This window comes from Vicia villosa, linkage group LG6, assembly GCF_029867415.1.
Source record: "Vicia villosa cultivar HV-30 ecotype Madison, WI linkage group LG6, Vvil1.0, whole genome shotgun sequence".
Taxonomy (NCBI): Eukaryota; Viridiplantae; Streptophyta; class Magnoliopsida; order Fabales; family Fabaceae; genus Vicia; species Vicia villosa.
In genome coordinates this window covers 130881058-130907514 of record NC_081185.1, presented here as the reverse complement: position 1 = coordinate 130907514, position 26457 = coordinate 130881058, and the positions used below count along the sequence as shown (strand labels likewise).

At 33.5% G+C, this 26457-nt stretch overlaps 1 protein-coding gene across 1 annotated transcript; it reads left to right on the top strand.

Annotated features, from left to right (window-relative positions):
- The first annotated feature begins 24509 nt into the window (after positions 1-24509).
- Positions 24510-26241, top strand: LOC131612391 (uncharacterized protein At5g39865-like). Its single transcript, XM_058884189.1, has one exon. The coding sequence runs from the start codon at positions 24842-24844 to the stop codon at positions 26105-26107; it is 1266 nt and encodes a 421-aa protein (XP_058740172.1). The 5' UTR covers positions 24510-24841; the 3' UTR covers positions 26108-26241.
- The last annotated feature ends 216 nt before the right edge of the window (positions 26242-26457 follow it).

Below are 26457 nucleotides of genomic sequence, written 5' to 3'. Positions count from 1 at the left end.
GGTAAGAGAAATGACACCATAGATTTATGTAGGTTCAGTCAGAAGACTTAATCCCACCCTTAAGATTTGATCTTGAGAGTATCCAGTAATGCTTAAGAGCTTTTAGAGAGAAGTCATTAGTCTTCCTCCAAACACGAACTTGCAGAGAGAAGTGGTTAGCCTTCCTTTTAAATACGAACTTGAAGCAGTTAGTCTTCAAGCTAAACCAATATTTTTTACGGACTTAAATCAAACTAAAGTGAGCTTTTAACCCGGATGAACTCGTTAGCTGAATCGAGGTTTTGACCAGGCTGATCACAAACCAATATGAGATTTTAAATCAGACTTATCTCGAATCAAAATGATCTTTTAAACTGGACTTAACTCGCAATCCGAATTTATATTTTAACTGGGCTAATCTCGAACCAAATAAGATTTTAAACCGGGTTGAACTTATGAATTGAACTGGAGACTTAAAAACTAAATCCCCAAACCAAATCTTTTAAAGGGTTTAAGTTTGAACCCAAACAAAGACTCCCTTAAAGATAAATTATTCAACCAAGAGAAAAAACACTCCTTAGTGAATTTACAATAACACCCTTTCAAGAATACAAAATTTCTCACCAACTACAAAGACTTTCTCGAAGCGCTATAACTAAATTAAAGTGAGAGAAAGTGGAAAATATTTTAAAGAGAGTGAGAGAGTGAGGAGTGAGATAGAAGGCTCATGTTTGTGGATGTGAAAATATGAACGGAGATGCCTCTATTTATAGGCTAGTGGTTGGCACCAAAAAGGAAAGATTCATAGGACAAAATTAATATGCCAATGAATTGGCTTCTTGTCCCAATTGATTGGGAGCCCAAAATTAATCAATAATGAATGCTTAAAATTTTGATTATGACATGTTTTAATCATTTAAGGATAACTTTTGCACTAATCCATTTGATTGGGCATGAGTTCCAATCGATTTAACAGTATAAAATTTCGTCCAAAAATTTCTAAGTTCCTAAATCAACTAGCATGAATCCAAAAAAAATGTAGGGATGTTTTCTTAATAAATAGAGCCTTAAAAACTTGTTTAGTGTGTGTATGTGTATGTGTGTGTGTGTGTGTGTGTGTGTGTGTGTGTGTGATTTAGCCATATAACTTTATGAAAAATCCCTTGTGTTTTTACAAAACACATTTCACTTAAACACAACCAGGCGAGCTTTCACACTTCCTCTCTTTCAAACTTTGAAGCTTCAAGACTTTCCAAGTAAACCAATCAAATATACACCTGCTTGAATATTTTTAGAGATAAGGCTTGATATTTCTTCAAGTTGAGTACCATTATCAGAGGATGTTTACAGTGATCACCAAACCCTAATTTGTCTGCTTGCATCTTTAATTGCTTGTCATATTTAAATCATCACAGATTGTAAAGGTTGTTATGTAAATTTCCATACAATTTTTAATTCAAGTTGTATCATCAAAATCTCCTTTTAGTTATAATCATCAAAATCACATTGTCAAAAGCTCATTTTATTACTTCTTTGAGCAACCTATAAAACGTGGTTCCACAAGACATAGATGTCGGTCAAAAGTTTCTAAATTATTTAAATTTAATTAATATAAGACCAATTGAATTGTATGAAAGACTTATTATATTAGTTGTTGAAATTTTCTCGTTGTGTAACCAATTGAAATAGTAAAAATTTACAATGAAAATATACTACACCATTTTCATTTATTACTATCTCTCAAATTTCCCCTTATAAATACCATTAATTTACCTTTCATTTTCCAAATTCACTTTCATACTAACTTCCTAACACCTTTACTATTTTCAAACTTTATCTTCATAACCAAAATTGCATTGTTATAGTTAGAAGATAGGCAGTGTGGAACACTGGAAAATATAGTATTAATTATAAGTTTTACTATTAATACACTTAGTTAATTTGTTTTTAATCAACATATTTTCATATTTATTTTTTTATTTATATATGTTATGGAAAGTGTCAAACAAAATTTTTAGAGTTAGTTCACATTGGTAACTCATTCCTCATTCACTTATACTGCCATATTTGGGAAGAGCTGATATTTCCAATCCTATAAAATTAGGTAGTTTAACCATATATTCACATTTTATTCCTGCCTTACTAGAGAGATGGAGACCAGAAACACATAACTTATATTTTTTTAACCGTTGAATGTAATATAACATTGGAATATTTGAGTATGATATTGAGTCTTTGGGTAAATGGAAAAGTTGTAAGTGGTAACACTGAAATATCAATTTATGTGCTTGCAGGTACAACTATATGCAATCATTAGATGATCTTATAGGTTTTAATGATGCCAATACCATATGTCAAAGAGAATTCAGTGAAGCCTTTATCTATCAAGACAATTCAACATTCAAGATATTCTTTATGATGACAAATGTCAAGCATCCTCTATAATGACAACGCCTTATGTCAAACAATGTTCGGTGATGTCTTCGGTGACAACTATCCACCCATAAGAGTCCACCAATATCTGATGATGGTATATGATCAAGAATCTATCTTAAGCCTCATCAATTAAAAAGAGTCAAGTTTCAATTGAAGTGCTAAGTCATTGATGAATCTAGCAAAGGGAATTTAAGATTAAAAGTTGTGAAATAGAGGAAATGTGAAACCTCGCTTGGACCTGTACTTAGCGTGTGTCTGAATGATTAGTTTAATGTAAAGGTATAAGAGTAATTCTCAAGATTCTAAGCACTACAACGCGCGTGGGCTTTAAAAGCGCTTTTTTGGCCTTTAACAGCGCTTTAAAGCGCTGCCAAAGCCAGCACTGGCGTAGGCTACGAAAGCGCTTTTAAAAGCGCTCTGGTAGACCCCCCTATAAGAGCGCTTTTTCCAGAAAAAGCGCTCTGGTAGACCCCCCTATAAGAGCGCTTTTTACAGAAAGCGCTCGGGTAGACCCCCCCTATAAGAGCGCTTTTTATGGAAAAAGCGCTCTGGTAGACCACCTATAAGAGCGCTTTTGCTGGAAAAAGCGCTCTGGTAGCCCCCCTACTAGAGCGCTTTTCCAAAAGCGCTTTGGTAGGTTGCGTTTTTTTTTCTTTTATTTAATCTTTGGCAGCGCTTTTTGTAACAAAGCGCTTTCGTATGTGGACCTTTAAGAGCGCTTTTCAAAAGCGCTGTCGTTGCTAAATGAGTTATTTTAAAGTGCAGCCTATAATTTCAGCCTCCCAGATCGACCTGTAATATTTTCGACCTGTAATATATTTTCAACCTGTAATATTTTCGACCTGTAATATAGTTTCGACGATATATTTTCAACCATAGGTAGGACTATATATATACTAATATAATACCATTATAATATCCAAAATTATATATATACATCATTATGTCAATCAAACTAAATCTCTAACATCAACAATAGTATACTTCAAATATTAATTGGCAACAATATGAACAAAGTTAGTAACCATATATCCTGGAGTACTATAATATTCTCTTCAAATCGACACAAATCCTACTACATGAATAGCTGATGAATATAAAATTGACACAATTCCTCTTTGATTTCTTCCAACTTGAGTTTCGTGTAAGAAGCAGCACGGAATTCGTCAAAGTACTACAGAATAAAAACATAATATGAATGATTTAGTTAAATGTAATAAATTATAAGAAGTTATCTAATTAAGTTATAAATCCATACCGTGATTGGAATCTCTAATTGATTCATTTGAAGGATTTCTTTCATAAACCTCAAAACAAAGTATCCGCAGTCTGAACTATTCCGCTGTATCGGACACTACATAGAAAAACAAATAAGAAATTATAGTTGTCTTGTTTTATCAAGTAACATAAATATTATAAGCAAAATTGTGAAAAATAATGTACCTGCACTTTGATCCAAGTAATGTTGTTTGATTTAGTCCGGGATACCTGTGCGTCTCGTTGACTACGGTACACTTGTATTGATCTAACAAAAATATAAAAGCATATATTTAGATCAATCTCACAAATAATTAAATATATAAATATACAAGAATATTTAGAACGATCCCACTTACAAATCAATAATTTCCTTCATAGCCGGATAATTGCTCCACTCACCATCTACCGAATTCAGAAAATATACAACTTCTCTTATCGGGTTGATAGCAAGCAACAACCAGTGTGCTCTATAAATTAAAACAATAGGTTATATAAAAATTTTGCTACGCAAAAGAAACAAAGATTAAATGAACCAAGAATGAGAAACTAACCCTACTGGTCGGGTATTATACGTCCAAAGAATCAGACTTTCTGTATTGCCGGATGACATGAATCTATCGACTAAGCGCTGTCTAACTGATTCCGGTTCCGAAGCAATTGTCATTCCGCTGCAATGGGCGGAAGACACGAAACGGAATCTGTTTGACAATGCAGTCCCGCGCAACACTCTGTCATGTAACAACCTTAAATAAAAACATTATAAACATATTAGCGGATGAGTGAAAAACATAATAAACATAATGTGTAAATAAATTGTTCGACTAATTAAATAATATATCGGATGAGTGAATATTACCGGATGTACGAGTGCATATTAGCGACGCCTAGTTGTTCCTGCGTAAAAATCTCTTCCAAGTCATCTATTGCAATATGTGAAATGAATTCAACACCAAAGATACCTTCCTCCATATTGATTTGACGGAGAGCACCTTCCTTCAAATCGGACATATCAACAAGTGTTCCGAGCGTCATCCGGTATCGAGGAAAAAAAGCACCACCTTTTTTTGCCGCTTGCTTCGGAGGACCCTTAGGCGGTACGCTACGAACGACCTGTGTCACTTGTTGTGACTCCCGAGCAGATGCCTAAAAATCAAATAACGATCGATAAAATATAAAATCATGCAGTTTTAGATTCAAATTATATATTAACACCTTAAATGTACCTCTTTTAGTGATGCAACAGACTCCTCCTCCTGTAAAATCCCTTTGCCCTTAATCGCGGGTTTTGTAGGAGCAGTCTAAAATTAAAATGTAAAAAATAATTAATGTAACGGTGCAAAATTGACATTCGAAAACTAAATGATTCATAATGGTTTTGAATATACCTCATCACCAATGATAATGAGCTCCGAGGGCCATGCAACAAATGACCCTATTGCATCTCGCATCAATGTTGTCTCTGAGACCATGTCAGGTACCGGTAGCACCGCATCATGATCTAATACAACATCAACTGATACTTTCAGGTGTCCATCCGGGAGCGGTCTATGGTGAAGTAAATCTCCCACAATGTTGTGCACTTTTCCCTTGCCAACTAGGTGATAAGACGGTGACGATAAGTATAGTTGGCAAGAAGAAATGCCCTAAACCAATAGTAAATATAAAGTCATTATCGTTAATAAAATAGAACAATTTGTAAGGAAAAGAAATTTATAATTACCTCGGGAAGTTTTCTTTGACAGTTGAAACTAGCTTTATCACTAGTTTCTTTCACCGATGCAGTATTGCACTTTTCTCTCATATACATATCTTTATCTCTTTGCAATTCAGAGACTTGTGCTTGCAATTCCTGCAATTTTTGCAACACTTCTTCATTTGAAGGATTTCTTCTCCTAGGATGCTTGTAAAAAGAGGTTGGAGTCACACCATGACCCTTACCCCTCACCCGACCGGGATACTCAGGAGCATCTAGTGCTCTACTAAGTACGCTCATATCATCCTGGTCCTCACTGGTGGACACCGATTGCGATAAGGTCTCCTGTAATTCATTTACATTTCAATAATTATTAGTGGAGATAAAAAAATCATTTATATATTAAAAAACATTTGATTTAATTAAAGACACAGTATTATACTTACACATTCAGTATAAACTCTCTGAACATCGGGATCGACAGCTTGATTTTTGCCCACACGAGCTTCCTTCCACAACACATGTACAGGAAGTGAAGTTTCCTCACTTTTAGTCTCCTCTAACTATGCATTGACACAAATGATAAAATCGTCAAATAAAACACATTTAGACAATTAATTAAAACGCATTTCTATTTACTTACAATTTTATCCTCTAAACGTGCATATCCCAAACGCCCTTTTTTGTATGGATACGCGGGTTTGGATGCTCTCGCACTATTCGTGGCACTCCTTTTCCGAAAATCTTCATCCATTGTGGTGAGTCTGCCGAATGTCGCAACTTTCCATCAATAATTCTTTCATCTGCATGCCAAGTCAAGTGTCTTGAATCGGTCTCACTACGATACATGCGTCTAAATCTCGGAATTATAGGAAAATACCATAAGACTTTAGCAGGAGACAACTTTTTCTTATATCGAGGGGCACCACATTTAGGACACTCATTCAATGCTGCATACTCGTTTCGAAACAAAACGCAATCGTTTGGACATGCATGTATCTTATCATAGCTCATGCCAGTAGAGGACAACATCTTTTTGGCTTCATACGTTCGATTGGGAAGAACATTATCCTTTGGTAGCATATCTTTTATAAGGGCTAATAACTCTGTGAAACTTTTATCCGACCATCCATTGTCCGCCTTTATGTTGTACAACTTTAACACCGCAGACAATCTTGTGAATTTTGAACAACCATCATACAACGGTTTCTCTGCATCGCTTACAAACCTCTCAAACATTTTGGGACAATCCTCAAGATCTTCTTCAAGCGCTTCTGCAATCTCTTCGACTCGATCGCAATCGTATGTGTCTGTGCAATCGTCGTTTGAAGCATACTTCCTATTACACCTCGACTCAACATTCCCGTTACTTTTCTCACCATGCATTGTCCAACATGTATAACTTCTATCAATTCCAAACCGTAGTAAATGGGATGCCAACTTATTCCCGTTAAACTTACCCCCATAACAGCAACCTAAGCAAGGACACGGCATTTGAAGCGGGTCTTCGAAGTGCGCAACCACAAACTCAACGAATTCCCATACCTCTTTCTCGTACTTTTTCGACAATCGGTTTGAATTCATCCATGTCTTATCCATGTCTTAATTAAGCTAAACAAATGCTTCTTGGTTTCTCTATCAGGTACTAAGGAATTCTGTCAAGATAATAAATAGCTATCATCATAATAGAATACCTAATCAGAATACCTAATCAGAATACCCGATTTCTTAAAGAAGACATTACCTTATTTCAAGGTAATATAAGTCCACAAACCAAAAAACTGGTTGAGAGACACTAAATTGATATTAAATAGAACCATAAACAATAAACTATAAGCAGAAAATAACAAACTATAAGCAAGAAGAAAGGGATGGTAACCTGAGTTAGACTTGATGGGGGAGATGGGTAGGTTTGAATCGGCGTTGTATAAGTAGAAACCAGAGACTTCAAAGTAACTGTAAAATTAAACACACACACACGATGCAGTTAAATAATATGATTAAAATTATAAAGTCCAAGACCATTTTATAATTAACCTAATTCTAGGGATTTTACTAAAACTGTTTTAGCAAGCAATTCAAAGACAATAGGGATTTTACTAAAACTGTTTTAGCAAGCAAATCAAAATCCTAACACAACCAAACTCACTACAATACAACAATACAAAATCCTAACACAACCAAACTCACTACAATACAAAATCCTAACACAACCAAACTCACTACAATACAAAATCCTAGAAATAAGAAAAAGGATAATATAACCAGTAAACCAAGAAATAAGAAAACTCAACATCACTGAACCAATCTGAACAGCTTGTTAGAGATATTAACCAACAAGGAGTTCCACTGAACAATTTAATTTAAGCATTTAATTGAATATCTTATTGACAATGCATAGCACTGTCATTGTATCGGAGCTTGACAAGAGGTAATAAGTTCAAATTGTTCCACCCAAAAGCTTCTACTTAAATTATATTTGATAAACTACAAAACAATGTGATATTCAACTCAGATTTATATGAGTTTATCCAAAAATAAATCAGTTATACTAAACTCAATTCTATTAAAACTAACAAAGAACATAATGATAAACTTTAATTTTGAAAGAAACACTAACAATAAAAAAAATTCAAATAATTTATCCCAAAAGTATTAACAAAGAACATAAACATATTACTCTATTCAGATTCCACATTTTACCAAGTTTTAATTACCTAATGAATTAATAATAACGATTACAATATAAACAAGCATTAAATTAAATTAATTCTATCCTATCATCTTTGTTCATGTACACAAGAAAACGGGTGCTATCCCTATCCTATCATCTTGGTTCATGTACATTAGACCCGACTCGACCCATGAATGAAACTCCAGCCAAAGGCAAAATAATCGGGTGCTACTCAGAACACCATGAACGTTAGTTCTTCTCACTGTTGAGACTATCTCAAAGCAACGCGCACTCTTATCACTGTTCTATTTAATTCTATCATGCTCAAATTTCATATCTATCTCTATCTTGTAAAATATATGGACAGTGAGAATATTCCACAAGAATATAAAAGCACCACTTATAGAACTTCAGGATGAGAGAACCTTAATAGAACTTCATGCTACTAAAATAGGATGAGAGAACTCTAATCTTGTGAGAAAACTTACATTGAGAAGATACGTCGAACACCTCGTCTGCAAGATTGAACATCTTTTCTGCGGTTTGAAACGGCGAGGGGAGTGCAGGAAGAAGACGGTGGCTTCAGCTTCGTGAATGAAATTGGATTCTTCTTTGAATTCGTGGTTGAGTTTTCTGGAATGAGCTTGAAATCGTGAGGGATTCTGAAATGTTAGTAGAAAGTTTAAGTTTTCTAGGCAGAGAATGAAAGAGGAATTAGGGATTCTGAAATATGAAACGCGCGTTAGAAAAATTGGTTTTTAAAAATTTTAATTTGATAAAGGCTATGACAGCGCTTCTGAAAAGCGCCTTCGTAGCCAAGCCTTTACCAGCGCTTTTTGGGGAAAAAGCGCTCTTGTAGCCCACCCCCTATAGCAGCGCTTCTGAAAGCGCTTTCATAACCCCCATATAAGAGCGCTTCTGAAAAGCGCTTTCGTAACCCCCCCTATACCAGCGCTTTTAGAAAGCGCTTTCGTATCCCCCCTATACCAGCGCTTTTGGAAAGCGCTTTCGTACCCTCCCCTATAAGAGCGCTTTTTTAGCATGTTTTTTAATTTTGTTTTTAGCAAAGCCTATACCAGCGCTTTTTCCTAAAAGCGCTTTCGTAGGGGTGCTGCTAAAAGACAAATTTGGTATAGTGAAGGCAACTCTCTCTCTCTCTCTCTTTTCTCTCTCTCTCTCTCTCTCTCTCTCTCTCTCTCTCTCTCTCTCTCTCTCTCTCTCTCTCTCTCTCTCTGACACACTCAAATATTTCTTAAAGCAATTTTTATTTTATAAAAACTCTTGAAAATACTTTTATATATGTACTTAATTGATTAAGGACTTATTTAATCAATTAAGAGTGCTTTTTACACACGTTAATCGATTACCATATTAGGGTTAATATATTAACACATTTGTAATGTCTTCAGTCGATTAGAGAAACATTTAATTGATTAATGAAGGAGAAATTAAAGAAACTTTCAATATTTGACTTGTCTAGTCGATTATGAGCTAGGGTTATTTGATTAACCGGTGTAAAAAAATCATTTATTTTTTATCTAAATTGTTTCTTACATAAGGAGAGCTTCTCTAAATTATATTTTACACCAGAATTTAAATTTGAAATCTATCTTTCTCACTTTCTACTCTCTTTTTTTTACTTTTTTTATTCTTTCACCAAAGTAGCCTTAGTGTCGAAAGAGTGAAAAATAGAAGTGGGAATTTTGTTGTATGATGATGTGTTAATATTGTATTGTACTTAAGAGGATCATTTCTCTTGTGTAATATCGATGTAAGAATTGTTGTTTGGTTCTTGAGATTAACCTGCTAAAGCCTCTATTTAGTTTTGGAGATTATCTTGTAAAAAATGTATTTATTTATTGAGTTTAGTATTGGAAAAAAATTGTTTGATTCTTGAGCTCATCCTGCTTAACTCATTTTGGTTGATAACATTAGCCCGTTAAAAAATCTTTGTTTGGTTTGGATATTAACTCGTGTAAAATCTCTTGTTTAATTTGGAGATAAGCTTGTGTAAAATATCTTGTTTGGTTGTAAGAAGGTTCGTAGGCGAATTATGTGAAAAGCTCACAATCATTTTATTAGAAACTCTCTAGAGGAAACTTTTGGGGACAGGAGTAGGCTAAGTGGAAACTCTCTTTATCTTTTTGTTCTTTGTTTCTTTCAACTACATTTCTTTCTCTTCATTTCTCTGATATTACTCTATTTACTTATTCTGCTTCTTAATCTCTTTGTGTTTGAAAAAAATTAACTTAAAACATTTTTATAAATAAAAGTTTTATAAATCAAATTTAATTTTACTATCACAATTCGCACCCTCTTGTATTTGGAGTTACTTGGTCAACATATATATTACTGATTTGTATTGGACAAATAAGGTCAAAGTCCAATTTGGTTTCCAACAATAAATTCCATATCCACAAAGATGTCTTAGAAAACATTATGGATGACCATGATCATGTCATGGAAGCACAAGTATGTCGAGTTGAACAAAGAGGAGAAACTTTAGTGGAAGAGAAAAAGTTGTTTGGTCTTGAAAAGCCCAATATTTGATGGTGAGGTAAATCTAAGCCTAGAATATATGACTTGGTTTAACACAATTCCATTTACCTATGATGTTGACACCCAATTTCAAAATGACCCTTATCATTGTGGCTCTACTTTCGCCCAACATCATGTCTCATCCATTCCTCGAGAAGAAACATAAAGCTACCCAACATAATTTCCATCCCAACCCACTTCGTCCAACAACCCATTTCCAAATCCATACTTACAACCAACTAAAACTCAATAATTTTATTGCCAACAAACTCCACAAATACCAACATACACCAATGACCCACACCCATAAGACTACCCCTAAACCACACAACAACAAACATTATATACAACTCAGTTTGAACAACAATCTCCTTACACCCTCAACTCCTCAAACAAACTACAATTATTAACCACTGCAACAACAAACCTCATTTCAACCACTACTTCAATACACTTCAATCTTTCAACCAAACTTTGATAACTCAAACCTCCAATAACACAACCTTAACATTTCATTCTCTCAACACCCTACAACATCCACATGTAACAACTGTTATATCTCTTCAATTGATCCCACTTACCAAAATGCTGACACACATCCAACACAATCCCAAACCCTTTTTGCATCGATGGACGATATTGTCTTGGATTTTGATTTTGAGGATGTATCGAATCCTTTATCTAAATTTCCAAAAATTCCTACATCCTCACACGCATCACAACATGACCAAGATTCACCGTTAAACACTCTTTGTTTCTTCCAACTCGCACAGTTCAAAAATTAGATTGTGACAAACTTTAGCCCAAAGTTTGCCCATGTGAAACTAGCCAGCAGTCACCTACTTCGACAACAACTTTTTATTTATTTTTTATTGTAACCATTTTTTCATATTTAAATATAATTTTTCCCATATAGTGTATTTATCTATTTTAAATTTTTTAAAATATTATTTCCTTTAAAAAGTAAAAATAATTGATAGTATTAATTTTAAGTTTTTAAAAATAATTTGTATTATTAAATTAATTATTTTATTATCAAAATTGTTATTTTATTTAAAAGACATTTAATTAATTCATCACATATTAAAAAAACAGAAGAAAACTTTTTATAAAAAAAAAAAAAAGGTGTGAAACTAAATGGACGAAGATACAAAGGGCCTTCAATCCTTTGTTCATTCAATATTAAATTCAAATAAAAAATAAAAAGTAGAGCATTTTGAAAAAAGAAATATCAAAGTGAAAACATTTGGGGGCATTTCTTTCCAAATCCGGGGCATATGCTTCAAAAAGTAACATGAACAAATATTGCAAACAATAATACTAAATCTAGCAATAAAACATAATCATCACTACATCTCAAATCATGCCTTTATGTCTTTTGACTGATATGAAGTGTAATACATAGGTTGGCTTGAGTTCAAATGTTCAATATTTGATACATGAATCATTGGCTCTCATAATATCAAATTTATTTTGCAGGGAAATAGTTTTTTTTAGTCTCTTTAGTTTGACCGTGGGATTCTCAAAATCACAGTGAAAATTTATAGCAGGTGAAAAATATTATCTTTTGTAACTTCTCCAAATTATAGCGGAGAGCAAGAGAACGTGCATTTATAGCTGCAAACGCCAAATTAAACAGACCATTTAACAATAACATGAAATTCTCTATTTATAATGTATCTCTTTATCTAATGTACTATTTTATAGTGAAAGATAAACCGAATAAAATAATAACATGTATTTTATATATCTATCTCCTCAAATAAAAATGTTTTTTAAATGAGAAAATTTTAACTTTTGTTAGGTGCATGTTTCATTTTGTGATGACAAAAGTTGATTTTAAATTAGTTTAATTTAAAAATAAAGTAACTTAGGCAATTCAGCACCCTATGTTTATCTTACCTTAAAAGTATAGCAGTTCAAAAAAAAAAGTAAGAGATCCATATTCTATTTTAAGGAGTAATAATCATATTATTTTCTTAAATATTAAAGCAAATTATTCATCAAAATATTTTCTGTCTTACCATAGTTGTAAAGCTGCTCCCTACAATGACATTGACAGATAAAATCTCATCATTTAACAAAGCTGGTTAAATACACAAGACACTTTATTTAGATCATGTAAAGATTGCAACATTTTTCCAATTCTTTTGAAATTTGAAAAGGGTTATGAGTAAAGCAACAAAGTAGATGAGATGATGCAGCTACTTTAGCAGCTCATAGACACATAATAACCATAGAGTTTGATGCCTTGTGATATGGTGGTCCTTTTTTTATATGTAATGTCTATTTCAATCTATTTTGAGGGTAGAATTTATTTCAATTTATCTCTAAGTTCAGATTGTTTTGATCATTTCTTATCACACCACATGTCTATTATTTGTCATTGGCCTAAAAACTACTTTATATGATGTTACACATTCATTCACTTTTTATTTAACTATGAAGTTGCTTGGATATTGTTATGCAAGGTTTTGTAAATTATATTCCCACAGTTTCATAATAAGTGTCTCATTTACACTTTTTTTATGTCTTAAAATAAATGTCTCTTTAGAATACCCATGCAAGGGGGCAGTTACCGTGCATAAATAAAAATTTATGCATCATGCATAGATTATTATGGACCCTTGGATCATTGGATCAAATTCTAGACATCAATTGTTATTACTCAATACTCACCACTCAATACTCAATACTCAATACTCAATACGCAATACTGGATTAAAAACATGATCTAATGTCTTATGTAGGCTTATGCATGGTGCATAAGTAAAATCTTTATGCATATTAGTCAAAGCCCCAATGTAACATTTATTATTTTTTTCCACTACTATACCCCTATGTAACTTTCATGTTTTTCAACTACTCCACTACCTATAATAAATAAGGATACTAATTTTTTCATTAAAACCAACACATCTAATCATTTTCTTAAGAACCGCGCAAAACTCAAATAAGACACTTATTATGAGACGGAGAGAGATGTATTTAGGTGTTGATTACATTAAATTGCTGAAATTCTCTTTAAATGACATGTGATTTCACTTAAATATTACTATGTGATGTTGATAGATGTTTTTTTGTTTGAAGATTATAATTATGATTTGACAAAAAACGACATGAGAATAACATATATTGTTCACAAATTAATAGGATGGGAAGTGTAACGGTAAGGACTATGACAATTGGTTATGACAAACAATTCACATCATAGTCTATCTGTATTTCCTTGATCACATAATATGAATCATATCTTCCAAGATAAGACACTGCTTTTAGTTGCTTGTGTTTGCTAGTGAAACATATATTGGCTTAAAAGGTCAAGTTCCTAACTCCATGCATGCACTTTCGGCTTTTATATATATATATATATATATATATATATATATATATATATATATATATATATATATATATATATATATATATATATATATATATATATATATATAGAGGAGGGATCAAATTACACCCGAAGAGTTACACCACGAGTTACACTCGTTCAATAACTACATCTCGAAATAATATTTTTTAAATTCAACCGTTGGATTGAAACATAACATCATATAGATCATACCTATAAAGTTTGAGCTTAATCTATAATGATTTACTATATCATCAAGATATCCAAAGATTAACGTCAAAATGAGCTTTCATATAACGTTAATTTTGATGTTATTCAATGACATAGTAAATCATTATAGATTAAGCTCAAACTTTATAGGAATGATCTATATGATATTATGTTTCAATCCAACGGTTGAATTTAAAAAATATTATTTCGAGATGTAGTTATTGAACGAGTGTAACTCGTGGTGTAACTCTTCGGGTGTAATTTGATCTCTCCTCATATATATATATATATATATATATATATATATATATATATATATATATATAATTGACATGTGAAACTAACAAAGTATTATCACAGAATATAGGAATGTTAGTTTCTGGGTAGTCACCTGATCACTTGATATTACTTGAGATACTTTGACATGATATTTCTATATTATGTGATAATACTTCTGCTATTTGTTTATCTAAGAATCCCATCTTTTCCTTAGATACCCACATTCTTTTGGGTCCTTTTGGGTTAGTTTTCCTCAAGTTCTGATTGAACTGAGGTTTAGCAAAAGATTTATCATATGATTTTCTGGTGTGTGCAACATGTTTCTTGGTGTGTGTCAGGGCCGGTCCTTTGAATTTGGGTGCCTTGGGCGAATTAAAAGAATGGTACCCCTATAACTTTTTTTAAACAATAAATACATAAGGATAAAAAAACACATTTGACATTGTGCAAAAAGAACACAAGTATGGATCTTTAAATCAATATTTATACTACATTAAAACATTAACCACTATAAAGAGACTTATTCTTCTTCTTCTTATTTAAATATCATCATGTTAGCATTTTTTGTTGCAAAATCATTAATAATTTGTTCATAATCAAGTTTCTTCAAAAATTATTTTCAATTGAAATCAACGTAAGATTATTTAATCTATCTTGTGACATAGTAGATCTCAAATAAGATTTTAATAACTTTAATTTAGAAAAACTTCTCTCAGCAGATGATGCAACACTGATAGGAATAGTTACTATTATTCTATAAGTTATGTATCATTAGGAAAATAATTAAAAGTCTTTAAAGAACTCAATATAATATAGCTTGATTTTGATTCAACTGTTAAAGCTTCTCTAAGAACTTTCAATTTTTCAAACAAAATTTCACCATCAAGATCAAGAGAATCGTCATGTTTTAAACAAGTTTCAAGATATTTACGACATGCTTTCAAGTCCCTATCAAATAATGATCTAAGCCTTTCAATACTAACAAGAATCCAAAACTATTTTCATATGTGTTATACTGCTCTAATCTTCTATCAAGTGAGCCAATTGTTTGATCTACAATATATAAGAAATAGTGATTTCAAAAAGACTCTTCAGCAGACTCAAGATTTAGTTGTGTGGGTTGAGATGGATTTTCATCATAATGTTGTTTTTTTTACGAATTTAACGTTTTTGAATAAACACACATTCAATCTCCATTTCATTCCCAATATTTTTTAGCACTAGCCTTAGCATTTATAAAGCTAGATTCTCTACATTCTTTTATTAATTTTGAGTTTGTAGTGCCCCTATATATTTGTTAGCTGGATTCTTAAAAAAAAAAAAATTTAGCAAATACTTTTATAATAGAAAATTCTCTTTTATTATATATAGAGATAAAAAATTTGATGCCCCTAAAATTATGGGGCCCTGGGCTCCCGCCCCGCGAGCCCATGCTCAGGGCCACCCCTGGTGTGTGTTATGTGAAAACTCTTAGAGTTAGATGTGTGCTTTATATCATGAGAATGACAAAACTTGAACTAATCATACAGAGGTTTGTATGTGATAATCATCTCATCAACAGGTTCAAGTTTATATGGAGTTTCACCCTCATAGCCTATGCCAATTCTCTTGTTTCCACTTACACCATATATCATAGAGGCTAGCTGACTTCTGCCTATACCTCTAGATAGAAACTTTCTGAAACTCAAGTCATATTCCTTAAGAATATTGTTCACACTTGGAATAGACTTTTCTGAACTTGAAGATGATTCAACATCTTTAAATAATTTTAAAACTTTTTCCTTAAGTTTAGAGTTTTCTATTTCAAGTTTCTTAGTTTCAGATGCAAAGAGCTTTTTCAGCTTTTTGTATTTGATACTAAGTTGAGCCTTGATTTCCAGAAGTTCAGTTAAGTTGGAAACTAACTCATTTCTAGAAAGTTCAGAAAATACCTCTTCAGAATCTGAGTCTGATGTAGATTCTGATTCTTCATCAACAGTGGTCATCAGAGCTATGTTTTCCTGCTCATCTTTAGAGTCTGACTCTTGATCAGAAGAATCTGAGTCATCCCAAGTAGCCACTAAGCCTTTCTTCTTTTCAAATCTTTTCTTTGGCTTTTCCCTTTGAAGTTTTGGGCATTCACTTTTGTAGTGTCCAGGTTCCTTGTATTCATAGCACGTCACCTTCTTGTCAGATCTTCTGTGTCCAGAAGATTCTCCCTTCTCAGGTCTTTTGAAGTTCTTGAACTTTCTCTGCTTGCTTTTCCAGAGTTGATTTACTCTTCTGGATATCAAAGATAGTTCATCTTCCTCTTCTCCTGATTCTGACTCTTCAGAATCTTCTTCTTCAGCCTGAAAAGCGTTAGTGCATTTTTTATTATTAGATTTTAATGCAATGGACTTACCTTTCTTCTGAGGTTCATTTGCATCCAGCTCAATTTCATGACTCCTCAGGACACTGATCAACTCTTCAAGAGACACTTCATTCAGATTCTTAGCAATCTTGAATGCAGTCACCATGGGTCCCCATCTTCTGGGTAAGCTTCTGATGATCTTCTTTACATGATCAGCTGTTGAAAGTATTTTGGGTAAATATTTTCTAATATATCGTATCCACAGAGACTGAGTTAATATTGCTGTCATTCTATAGTCGAATTATAATGAGTTAGTGAAAAGTATTGATTTTGATTGTTTAATCTTGAATTGCAAATAACAGAATAATAATTGAATGATAAAAAGCTTAAAGACGAATAACAATGGTGAATGAATATGTTGAGTTTTAGGGTTCATCAACCTATTCATATGCAATTGATCATTTAATCCACAAGTGAACATTATTTAAGTTATTATCTTCATTCATCCTCAAAAGAGATATTATGTCTAATGATCACTCTAGAGACACCTCTACCGGTATAACATTTGATCTCTCAGAATAACTATAAAGATAAAGGGAATTAACCGCGATGATTTATGAAAACTTCTTAAAAATCTCATCTCTGAGTATTAATCAACAAGTCAATGTAAAAACCTAGGGCGAAAGTATAAACCCTATCTCTCGATTGATAGTTCAACAATGATATAAAATAAAAGCAAGGTTTTTCATTGATAATAAAGCTTAAACGTACAATTGTTCACAGGAATTAATCAAGTAATTGCATCTTCATAGGTTAACTACTACCTTAAACTCAACACAATGGGGTTTAGCTCTCCATAGCCATGAAGAACACACAAAGTTTCATAGAGAGATTCATCTTCATCAAGGGAATGTCTTCAATTGATGTTGAATTCTCCGTCGGAAGTTGGTTTATGCTCTGGAATAGGATTGCTCTCTGAATTTCGTTCACCAAAAGTCTTATAAGGATTAGGGCTTCTATTTATAACATTTATTCTTTTCACGCATCCTCCGTGGCGCGACACGGATTGGCGAGGCGCGAGCCCTAGTCAGAAAGTTAAGGCGCGTCTCGCCCCTTATTGTCGCGGCTCGGCCTTTGTTTCACCTTCCTTCTTTGTGCTTTCTCCTCTCCAGAATCTCCACGCCTTTGTGTTTCTTCATCTTTACCTTTCAACATTAAAATCTGCACAAATAACACCCAAAGTGATGCACATAGCTTTACAATTAGCATCAAACCTCTAGAGTTCAATTCTAACCAAAAAATCCTTAAAAATCATAAGATATGTTTAACTTTAGATCAAAAGGTAGTTAATTTAACACATGAAAATACTACTAATTCACTCCTAACATCAGCTTTGGTGTAGCCTTTATCTAACACTCTCAATCCAGCAGTCAGAGTCTGGAACCTTGAAAACATTGCTTCAATGTTCTCATCTTCCTCCATCTTGAATGCTTCATATTTCTGGATTAGAGTTAAGGCCTTTGTCTCCTTTACTTGAGCATTACCCTCATGAGTCATCTTTAAGGATTCAAAGATATCATGAGTTGTTTCTCTGTTTGTTATCTTCTCAAACTCAGCATGAGAGATAGCATTTAGCAATATGGTTCTAGACTTGTGATGATTCTTGAAGTCTTTCTTTTGAGCATCACTCATGGCTTGTCTAGAAATCTTGACACCTTGAGCATTCACAGGATGTGTGTAACCATCCAGCACTAGATCCCATAAGTCACCATCTTGACAAAGAAAGTAACTTTCGAGTCTATCTTTCCAATAGTCAAAGTTTTCACTATCAAAGACTGGTGGTCTATTGTAGCCATTGAAATTATTGCTTCCATTGCCATTCTTATTTTGTTAAGGAGTAGGAGTAGATGAACTTGTTTCAACCATTTTGACTTTGTGTTTTTCTCCCTGAATCTTTTGTCTAACACGGTTAAGTGCTTGCACCTAGAACCGGCGCTCTGATGCCAATTGAAGGAGTGAAAAACACTTATAAAGGGGGAGTTGAATAAGTGTAAATCAAAAACTTTGAAGATAAAAACAATGAACACGGTTATTTTTATCCTGGTTCGTTGTTAACCAAACTACTCTAGTCCACCCTTGACAAGGTGATTTACCTCAACTGAGGATTTAATCCACTAATCCAACTGATTACAATGGTTATCCACTTAGAAACACTCTAAGTCTTCTAGAGTATCCTGATCACAACTTGATCACTCTAGGAATCCTTTTACAATCAATGTAAAATAAAGTTTACAAGAGTTTGAATGCTTCTAATAAAGATGTAATCACAACTGTGATATTTCTCCTAAGTTCTAAACTTAACACTCACTAAATATTACAAAGAGTTTGTGAGGTTGAAGATGAAGTTCTTTAGCTTTTGAATTTGATAGCGTTTCTGTAAGTTTTGCGCAAGTGTTGTATTCAGCTTCTGATGAGAACTTCTATATATAGGCGCTTGAGAGGAAATGACCATTGGGATGCATTTAATGCTTTGCGTGAATAGTACAACGCTGCATTTAATGTTTCACACTTTTTTCAACTACCTCGAGCCTTGCTTTTGCTGCTTTTACTGACTTTGCCTTTTGTAGCTTCTAACGTTCCTTTTGTCAGTCAGAGATTTGACATTACAGCCTTTCATCTTGTACTTTCTTCTGGACTCAGATTTGTATATAACTACGTTTGAATATCAGAGTCATCAGCTTTGGTGCAGAGCATCTTCTGTCTTCTGACTTTGAAGAGCTTTGAGCGTGATACCATCAGAACTTCAGAGCTTGTACTTCTAACTTCCATTCTTCTGATGCTTTCCAGTTCATGTTCTGATTCTGCATGACCATCTTCTGATGTCTTGCCTGAGCATGTTCTGATGAAGCCATCCAAAACTTTCTGAGTCAGTGCTTCTGAGCGCTGATTTGTGCATACTCTTTAAATATTTCCTGAAATGGAAAATGTAAAGTATTAGAGTACCACATTGTCTTATACAAAATTCATACATAATGTTATCATCAAAACTAAGAATATTGATCAGAACATTTCTTGTTCTAACAATCTCTACTATAAAGCCAGCGAACACTTGTTCCATTAGAGATTTTTTATGCTTAAAAATGAAATCAATTTTTTACATTTTGATAGACCATTTCGTCATCTGCTCTGTGGTCATCTGCCTTTCCAAATATGGCCTATGAAGGACATGTTTAACGCTTAGGTCGGTTCATACGAAGATGATATATGCTAGGAAGTAATGTCACAACTTCCTAGAAGTAGACTCCAATGCTAATGCCATATTTTTTTCTTCTAATGGTGTGTTTGTCGTTCGACCAATACTTTGGATGTGAAATACTCTAGGCTCTGGTTAAAGCATGTTTCTCGGATGAGGACATCATTGACTACTTTGGTGGAAACGGCGAACGATAGGTCTAGATAAAACTATTGAGGTAGATAGGGTCGCTTTCAACTATACGAATGTTGGTTCGCATTCTAGGATCCAATCAAAGCGTGGTTCTTTCTTTAGTTACTTGTAAAATGGCAATGCATGATAAGCCTATCTTGCGATGAATCTTTTTAAGGTTGTTAGCATCCCATTTAGCTTCCTTATTTATTTTTTCGTGGTCGGTGTTTTAATTTTGATGGCCACCACACACTTTTTGGGTTTGCTTCTATGCCTTTCTGTGTTAGCTAGAATCACAATAACAACATTTTTGCATTTTTAAAATGGTGCGTTGGACTAACTTTTCTCCTCGGTTGAAACTTTTTTAACCAAGAAAATTTTATGATGAGATTTTAATTTTACAAAAACCATCTTATTTACCTCGTTTTGAACCATAAATTTAACAAAATAGAGTAAATCAACCTCTCATTGAACAAATAAAGAGAATTATACTTAGGGTGAAATGTATGTTTTTCTATTTAGTTAAATTTGAGTTTTTTTTAATAAATTTTTACTAACATGAACATAAGAATATTTTTTTGGGTCTAGTGAACGTAAGAATCTTTACATGTACATAATCTCTCTTTGGAAAAAGCTCTCTACCTTCTATCATATTACTACAGTTCCTACTATCTGATGTAGGAAGGTCGAAAACAATATTTTAATAATATCCATAATTTTAGCAAATTTCGTATTATTTTCCTCAATTATAGCAATTTCTATTTTATTTTGTTTTTGAATAATTTTAGCATTAGGGTTTCTTTTTAGGGTTTAAACACTTTGGACGTAACCGTTAGGGGTGTTCATTGGTTCGGATAAATCTGAACCAAACCGGAATCCGAACCAAATCATAGTGTTTGAGTTGGACATTTTTTCAGTTCGAGCAAGAACCGAACCAAACCAATGAAATCCAATGACAATTGGTTCGGGCATCGGATATTCAATTTTCTATCCGCAAACCCAACCCTAACCAACGATAATTAATTATCATGAAATTACTACCAATCATTTAACTTCAAGAAGAAAAAAGTGAAATGTCGTTTGTGGACAAGTTATGCTATTTTAATCTGTAATTAGAAAATTGTTAGTGTAATTTGGTAACTAAGTATAGAGCTATGAAATCCATTCATTTTCAAACTAACTCAAGTAACTAGTTAAAGATTCAAAATCCTTTATGGTTGATATTTTTCTCGTTAGATATTTTTGAATCTATTAAGGAAAAATTCATAGTCTAATATTTACAATTGAACATTGTTAATACTATATTTTTTATATTATTATGAAAAATTAATTTCCGTAAATAAGTATTTTTTCAAAACATTTTGAATTTTTTTATCTACCTGATCAATCCAACCCAAACCATCCCATTGTTTTTCGGTTCGGTTTGGGCTTTATCGTAAAAATTTGCAAATCCAAACCAATCCATTTAATTTGAACCTATTCGGATATCGGATTCTCTCAAAATCGAACCAAACCGGTCCGCGAACACCCCTAGTAACCGTCAATGTTATCTCTTATCATAGTAAAATTCAAGTATGTTCTCTTTTCTAATAAAGAGAATTATACTTAGGGTGAAATGTATGTTTTTCTATTTAGTTAAATTTGAGTTTTTTTAATAAATTTTTACTAACATGAACATAAGAATATTTTTTTGGGTCTAGTGAACGTAAGAATCTTTACATGTACATAATCTCTCTTTGGAAAAAGCTCTCTACCTTCTATCATATTACTACAATTCATACTATCTGATGTAGGAAGGTCGAAAACAATATTTTAATAATATCCATAATTTTAGCAAATTTCGTATTATTTTCCACAATTATAGCAATTTCCATTTTATTTTGTTTTTGAATAATTTTAACATTAGGGTTGGATTGAACACCCCTAACGGTTACGTCCAAAGTGTTTAAACCCTAAAAAGAAACCCAATCGGTCCGCGAACACCCCTAGTAACCGTCAATGTTATCTCTTATCATAGTAAAATTCAAGTATGTTCTCTTTATATGGATTCCAAATTTTTATCTAATAAGTTTGTCGCTTGCAGGTTTTTTCTCCAAATTTTTATCTTGATTCCAACTGTGTCAGGTGGCATCATAGCAGGTTTTTTCTTGTTTCTTTTTATAGCTTGATCATCCATGGAAGATCAACTATTGACTAGAGCAAATCTTGAAGGAATTACCACAGCTTTTACCACTACCTTAATTGATTTGAGTGAAAATTAGTGGCTTAAAGGGATCTTTGCAGGAGAATATGGGTTAACAGACTATATAAACTAAGGTTGAGGCATTGAGTCTAGCTTTGAAGGCAGAATTGATGGATAAATCCCCTTGAAATCTCATCCTTTAGGTATTTGCCCCCAAAATAACTTTGAATCAGCAGGCGACAAGGAAAATAGTGCAACAAGAAATTCAAACCCTAGGAGTAAGGTAACTAACAGCCCTAACAATGTGCAGTAGGGTAAAGCATCAATCTAGAGACAGAATAATACATATGATAAACCCACTGGAGACACGTGTTATCATTATAATGGAAGAGGTCACATATTAAATGTCTGTCTAACAAGGAGAGTCGTTGTTGTTGCGGAAGAAAGAGGAGAGGAAGAGGAAAGAGAAGGATTTGTAGTTGATAACGATGCAAAGGTCGAGTTTACAGAAGAAGAATATGATGAAAGGGTAAATTTTATATTGCAGAGAATTTTACTAGCATCCAAAGATCAACGGCGTCGCAAGAATTTGTTTAAAACACACGGTTCTATTAAGGACAAGGTGTGTAATCTGATCATGGATAATGGCAGCGCCGAGAATTTAGTGTCACGAAAATTGGTAGATTATTTGAAGTTATCCATGAAACACCATGAGAATCCATACACCCTCGGTTAGGTAACCAAGGGCTCTCAAGTTCGAGTAATATTAGCCTGCAAAGTTCCTATCTCCATTAGAAAACACTATAGAGAAAAGGTACTTTGTGACATTTTTGATATGGATGTTTGTCATATTTTACTGGGTAAACCTTAGGAGTTTGATAATGATCACTTATCGAGGACCAAATAACGTGATGATGTTTACATGGGGCACACATAAAATTGTTATGGCTCCTGTTTTGCACTTTGATAAAAGTCCAAGAGGAAAGAAGTCTATTTTATTGGTGATGACGCAGAGAGAAAAAGAGCTTGATGAAGCTGTTAAGGAAACTGAATTTTTCTTTATAGTGGTGATTAAAGGGCTGATGAGTGCAGTAAATGATGAAACAATATTTTCTAAAAAGAGTTATAGGGATCCTAGAGGATTTCATGGAGTTAGCCGCACAAGAACTACCAAACGATTTGCCTCATATGCGAGATAAACACACAGAAGTTAAAGTTTTCAATGTAGGAGACAATGTGATGGTATTTTTGTGTAAGGAGAGTTTTCCAGTTAATATTTACGCCAAGCTGCAACCACACAAGTATAGCCCATTCAAAGAGACCTGAAAGATCAACTATAATGCTTATGTGGTAGCTCTCCTGGATTCCATGAATATATCTAATACTTTCAATGTTGCAGACATTCATATATATCAAGCAAATGAGACTCTTTATCAAGAAGAGAACCCGGGGTCAAATTCTTCGGAGGTGAATGAGACTAGTATAGGAAGACCAAAACAACTATTTAATAATTTTCACAATTCTAGCAATTTTTTCCTTTCATTTTTCACAGTTTTAGCAATTCCCGTTTTATTTGTGTTTTTGAATACCTGTGGTATTAGGGCTTTTTTTCCCCTGTATTTAAATACTTTGGGTGTGGTTGTCAAAGTTATTTTTTAACATAATAAAATTCAAATATTTTCTCTTTTGGTAGATTCTAAAGTTTTATCTGACTTGTCACTTACAAACTTATATTCCATTCTAGGTTTAGCGCTTATTAATTTTTCGTTATTTCGACTGCTTGACTGTTTGCTTCAAGTTCACTCATATTCAATTTTCATCAATATTCTCAAAATATGAGAGTTGCACGATAAGTTACAATTAAAAGGAATATTATAAATATTTTCAACTAGACAAAAACCATATGAGATTTAACCTTTAAGAAACCATAGCTATGAACTTGTGAGAGCCAATTTAACCATGTTACTCCTCCATTCTAGAAAAGTCAACTACATCGTGTTTTTCCATGTTAAAATAGATTACAATACTTACAAGGAGATTTAGGTATTTTGATATGAAAACATTTACCCTAAACAACAATACAAAAGAAACTTCCAATGCTTATTGTCTCCTCTAAAATCTCACCACTTTATTGATTTCCCAAAACAAATGGTCCCTTTCTTCACAATTCTTAGTATCAATTAAAAAAGTTTCTAACCCCAATTTATTTCCTCACATACACATAGCATTGATGTTCATCAACTCCCTCCTCCAACCTACTTGAAAGCTCCCTTTCTACTACCTCCCTCTTTCCCTCATCTTTTCCATCTAACCCTCCAAAAGCTCTAGAATAATCCTCCTCTTAACAACAATCATTACTTCAAAATGGTCCTCTAAAAAAAGTGTCTTTTTGGAGAGAGGAATCAAAAGTTATCATATCATAACATAACATAACCCATTTTTCTAAACTGTGGTCTCAAATTGTGCAATAATGGGTTGTTCAGCTTCAAAAACAACAACCATAATTGCAAGCAAAAACCCAGAAGATCCAACAACACCTTCTGTTTCTTTCCAATCTTCATCTTCATCAACTTGTTCATCATTCTCCCCTTCTTATGCTTCACAATACTTCAACTCTTCACCACCTGTTAGAAAAGCTTTGTCACTAACAATGCCTCTTATCCATCACCCTCCAACCAAAAAGGGTGACACACACCACCTTGTTTCCTTAACCTCCACCACCTATGGTTCTCTTCTCCTAATTGACCAAAAAGACCCTAACTTTACCTCCATTGAACAACCCCATCTCACCAAAACATCTCAAAACAATGAAGAACAAGAACAAACACTGTCTCCGGATTCTGTCATCAACACTTGGGAACTCATGGATGGTTTGGATGAACATGAAGATTTTTCTCATAATGCTCATAAAGCTTTAATCTTTGACAACCCAGTGAGTTTTTCAGATAAACACAGTTCATGCAGGTACACAGCCTTTGATGGGTCTGCAAAAAAGAACCTTCTTGATTCGTTTGAATCAATGAAAGCTTCAGAAGCTGTAATGGAAGAGAAAAGTTCAAAATCTTTTGTGAAGAAGCCACTTTGGAAGCACTTATCAGAAGAAGCTTTGTTAGCTAAGTTGGATCCAAGTGTTGCTTGGAGTTACAGAAGAGCATTGTCTTCAAGACAACTAGGTTCCAACAGCAACAACCGGTTAAGAAATGTTAGATCAATGGAATCAAGTCCTATGAACCCTTCTTGTTCCTCTTTGTTTGGTAAAAGTTTGTGTCTGTTACCAGGAACAGAAGACAGAATAGTTGTTTACAGCACAAGTTTGCGAGGAATTCGAAAGACTTACGAAGATTGTTGTTCGGTGCGAATGATTCTGAGAGGATTCAGAGTCGCGGTCGATGAACGAGACATTTCTATGGATTCATCATACAGAAAGGAGTTACAGAATGCTCTTGGTGGGAAATCAGTAGTGACACTGCCACAGGTTTTTATCAGAGGAAAGCATGTTGGAAATGCGGAGGATATGAAACAGTTGAATGAATCGGGCGAATTGGCGAAACTGTTGAGTGGTTTTCCAACTCAGGATCTTTGGTTTGTTTGTGATAAATGTGGTGATGCGAGGTTTGTGCCTTGTGGTAATTGCAATGGAAGCAGGAAAGTGTTTGAGGAAGAACAAGGGAAGTTGAAAAGGTGTGTTCATTGTAATGAGAATGGATTGATCAGATGCACAAGCTGTTGTTCATGAATCTGTGATGATTGAAATTACTGATTGATGATTGATGTTATGTTTTTATTGTTGTTATTGTTTTTCTTGGGTTGAAGTTGTTATTATGATAAATTTGGCAGCTACTATGAATGAATATGCATATTTCCATTTGATTCTTAGATTTTAGTCATTTAGTTGGATTTTTTTTTTGTCTTAACCTTGTTCATAGGAAAATGTGACCTGAAATCTAAATATTATTGGTGATTATTTTAATTTTGTCTATAGAAAATGAAATTCTCTGTCCGTAATTGTAGAGATTAATATATCGAGTCGAAGAGGACTACAATCAAGGGTGGAAAGATGGGTCTCATCCGCCAAACATGTCATTT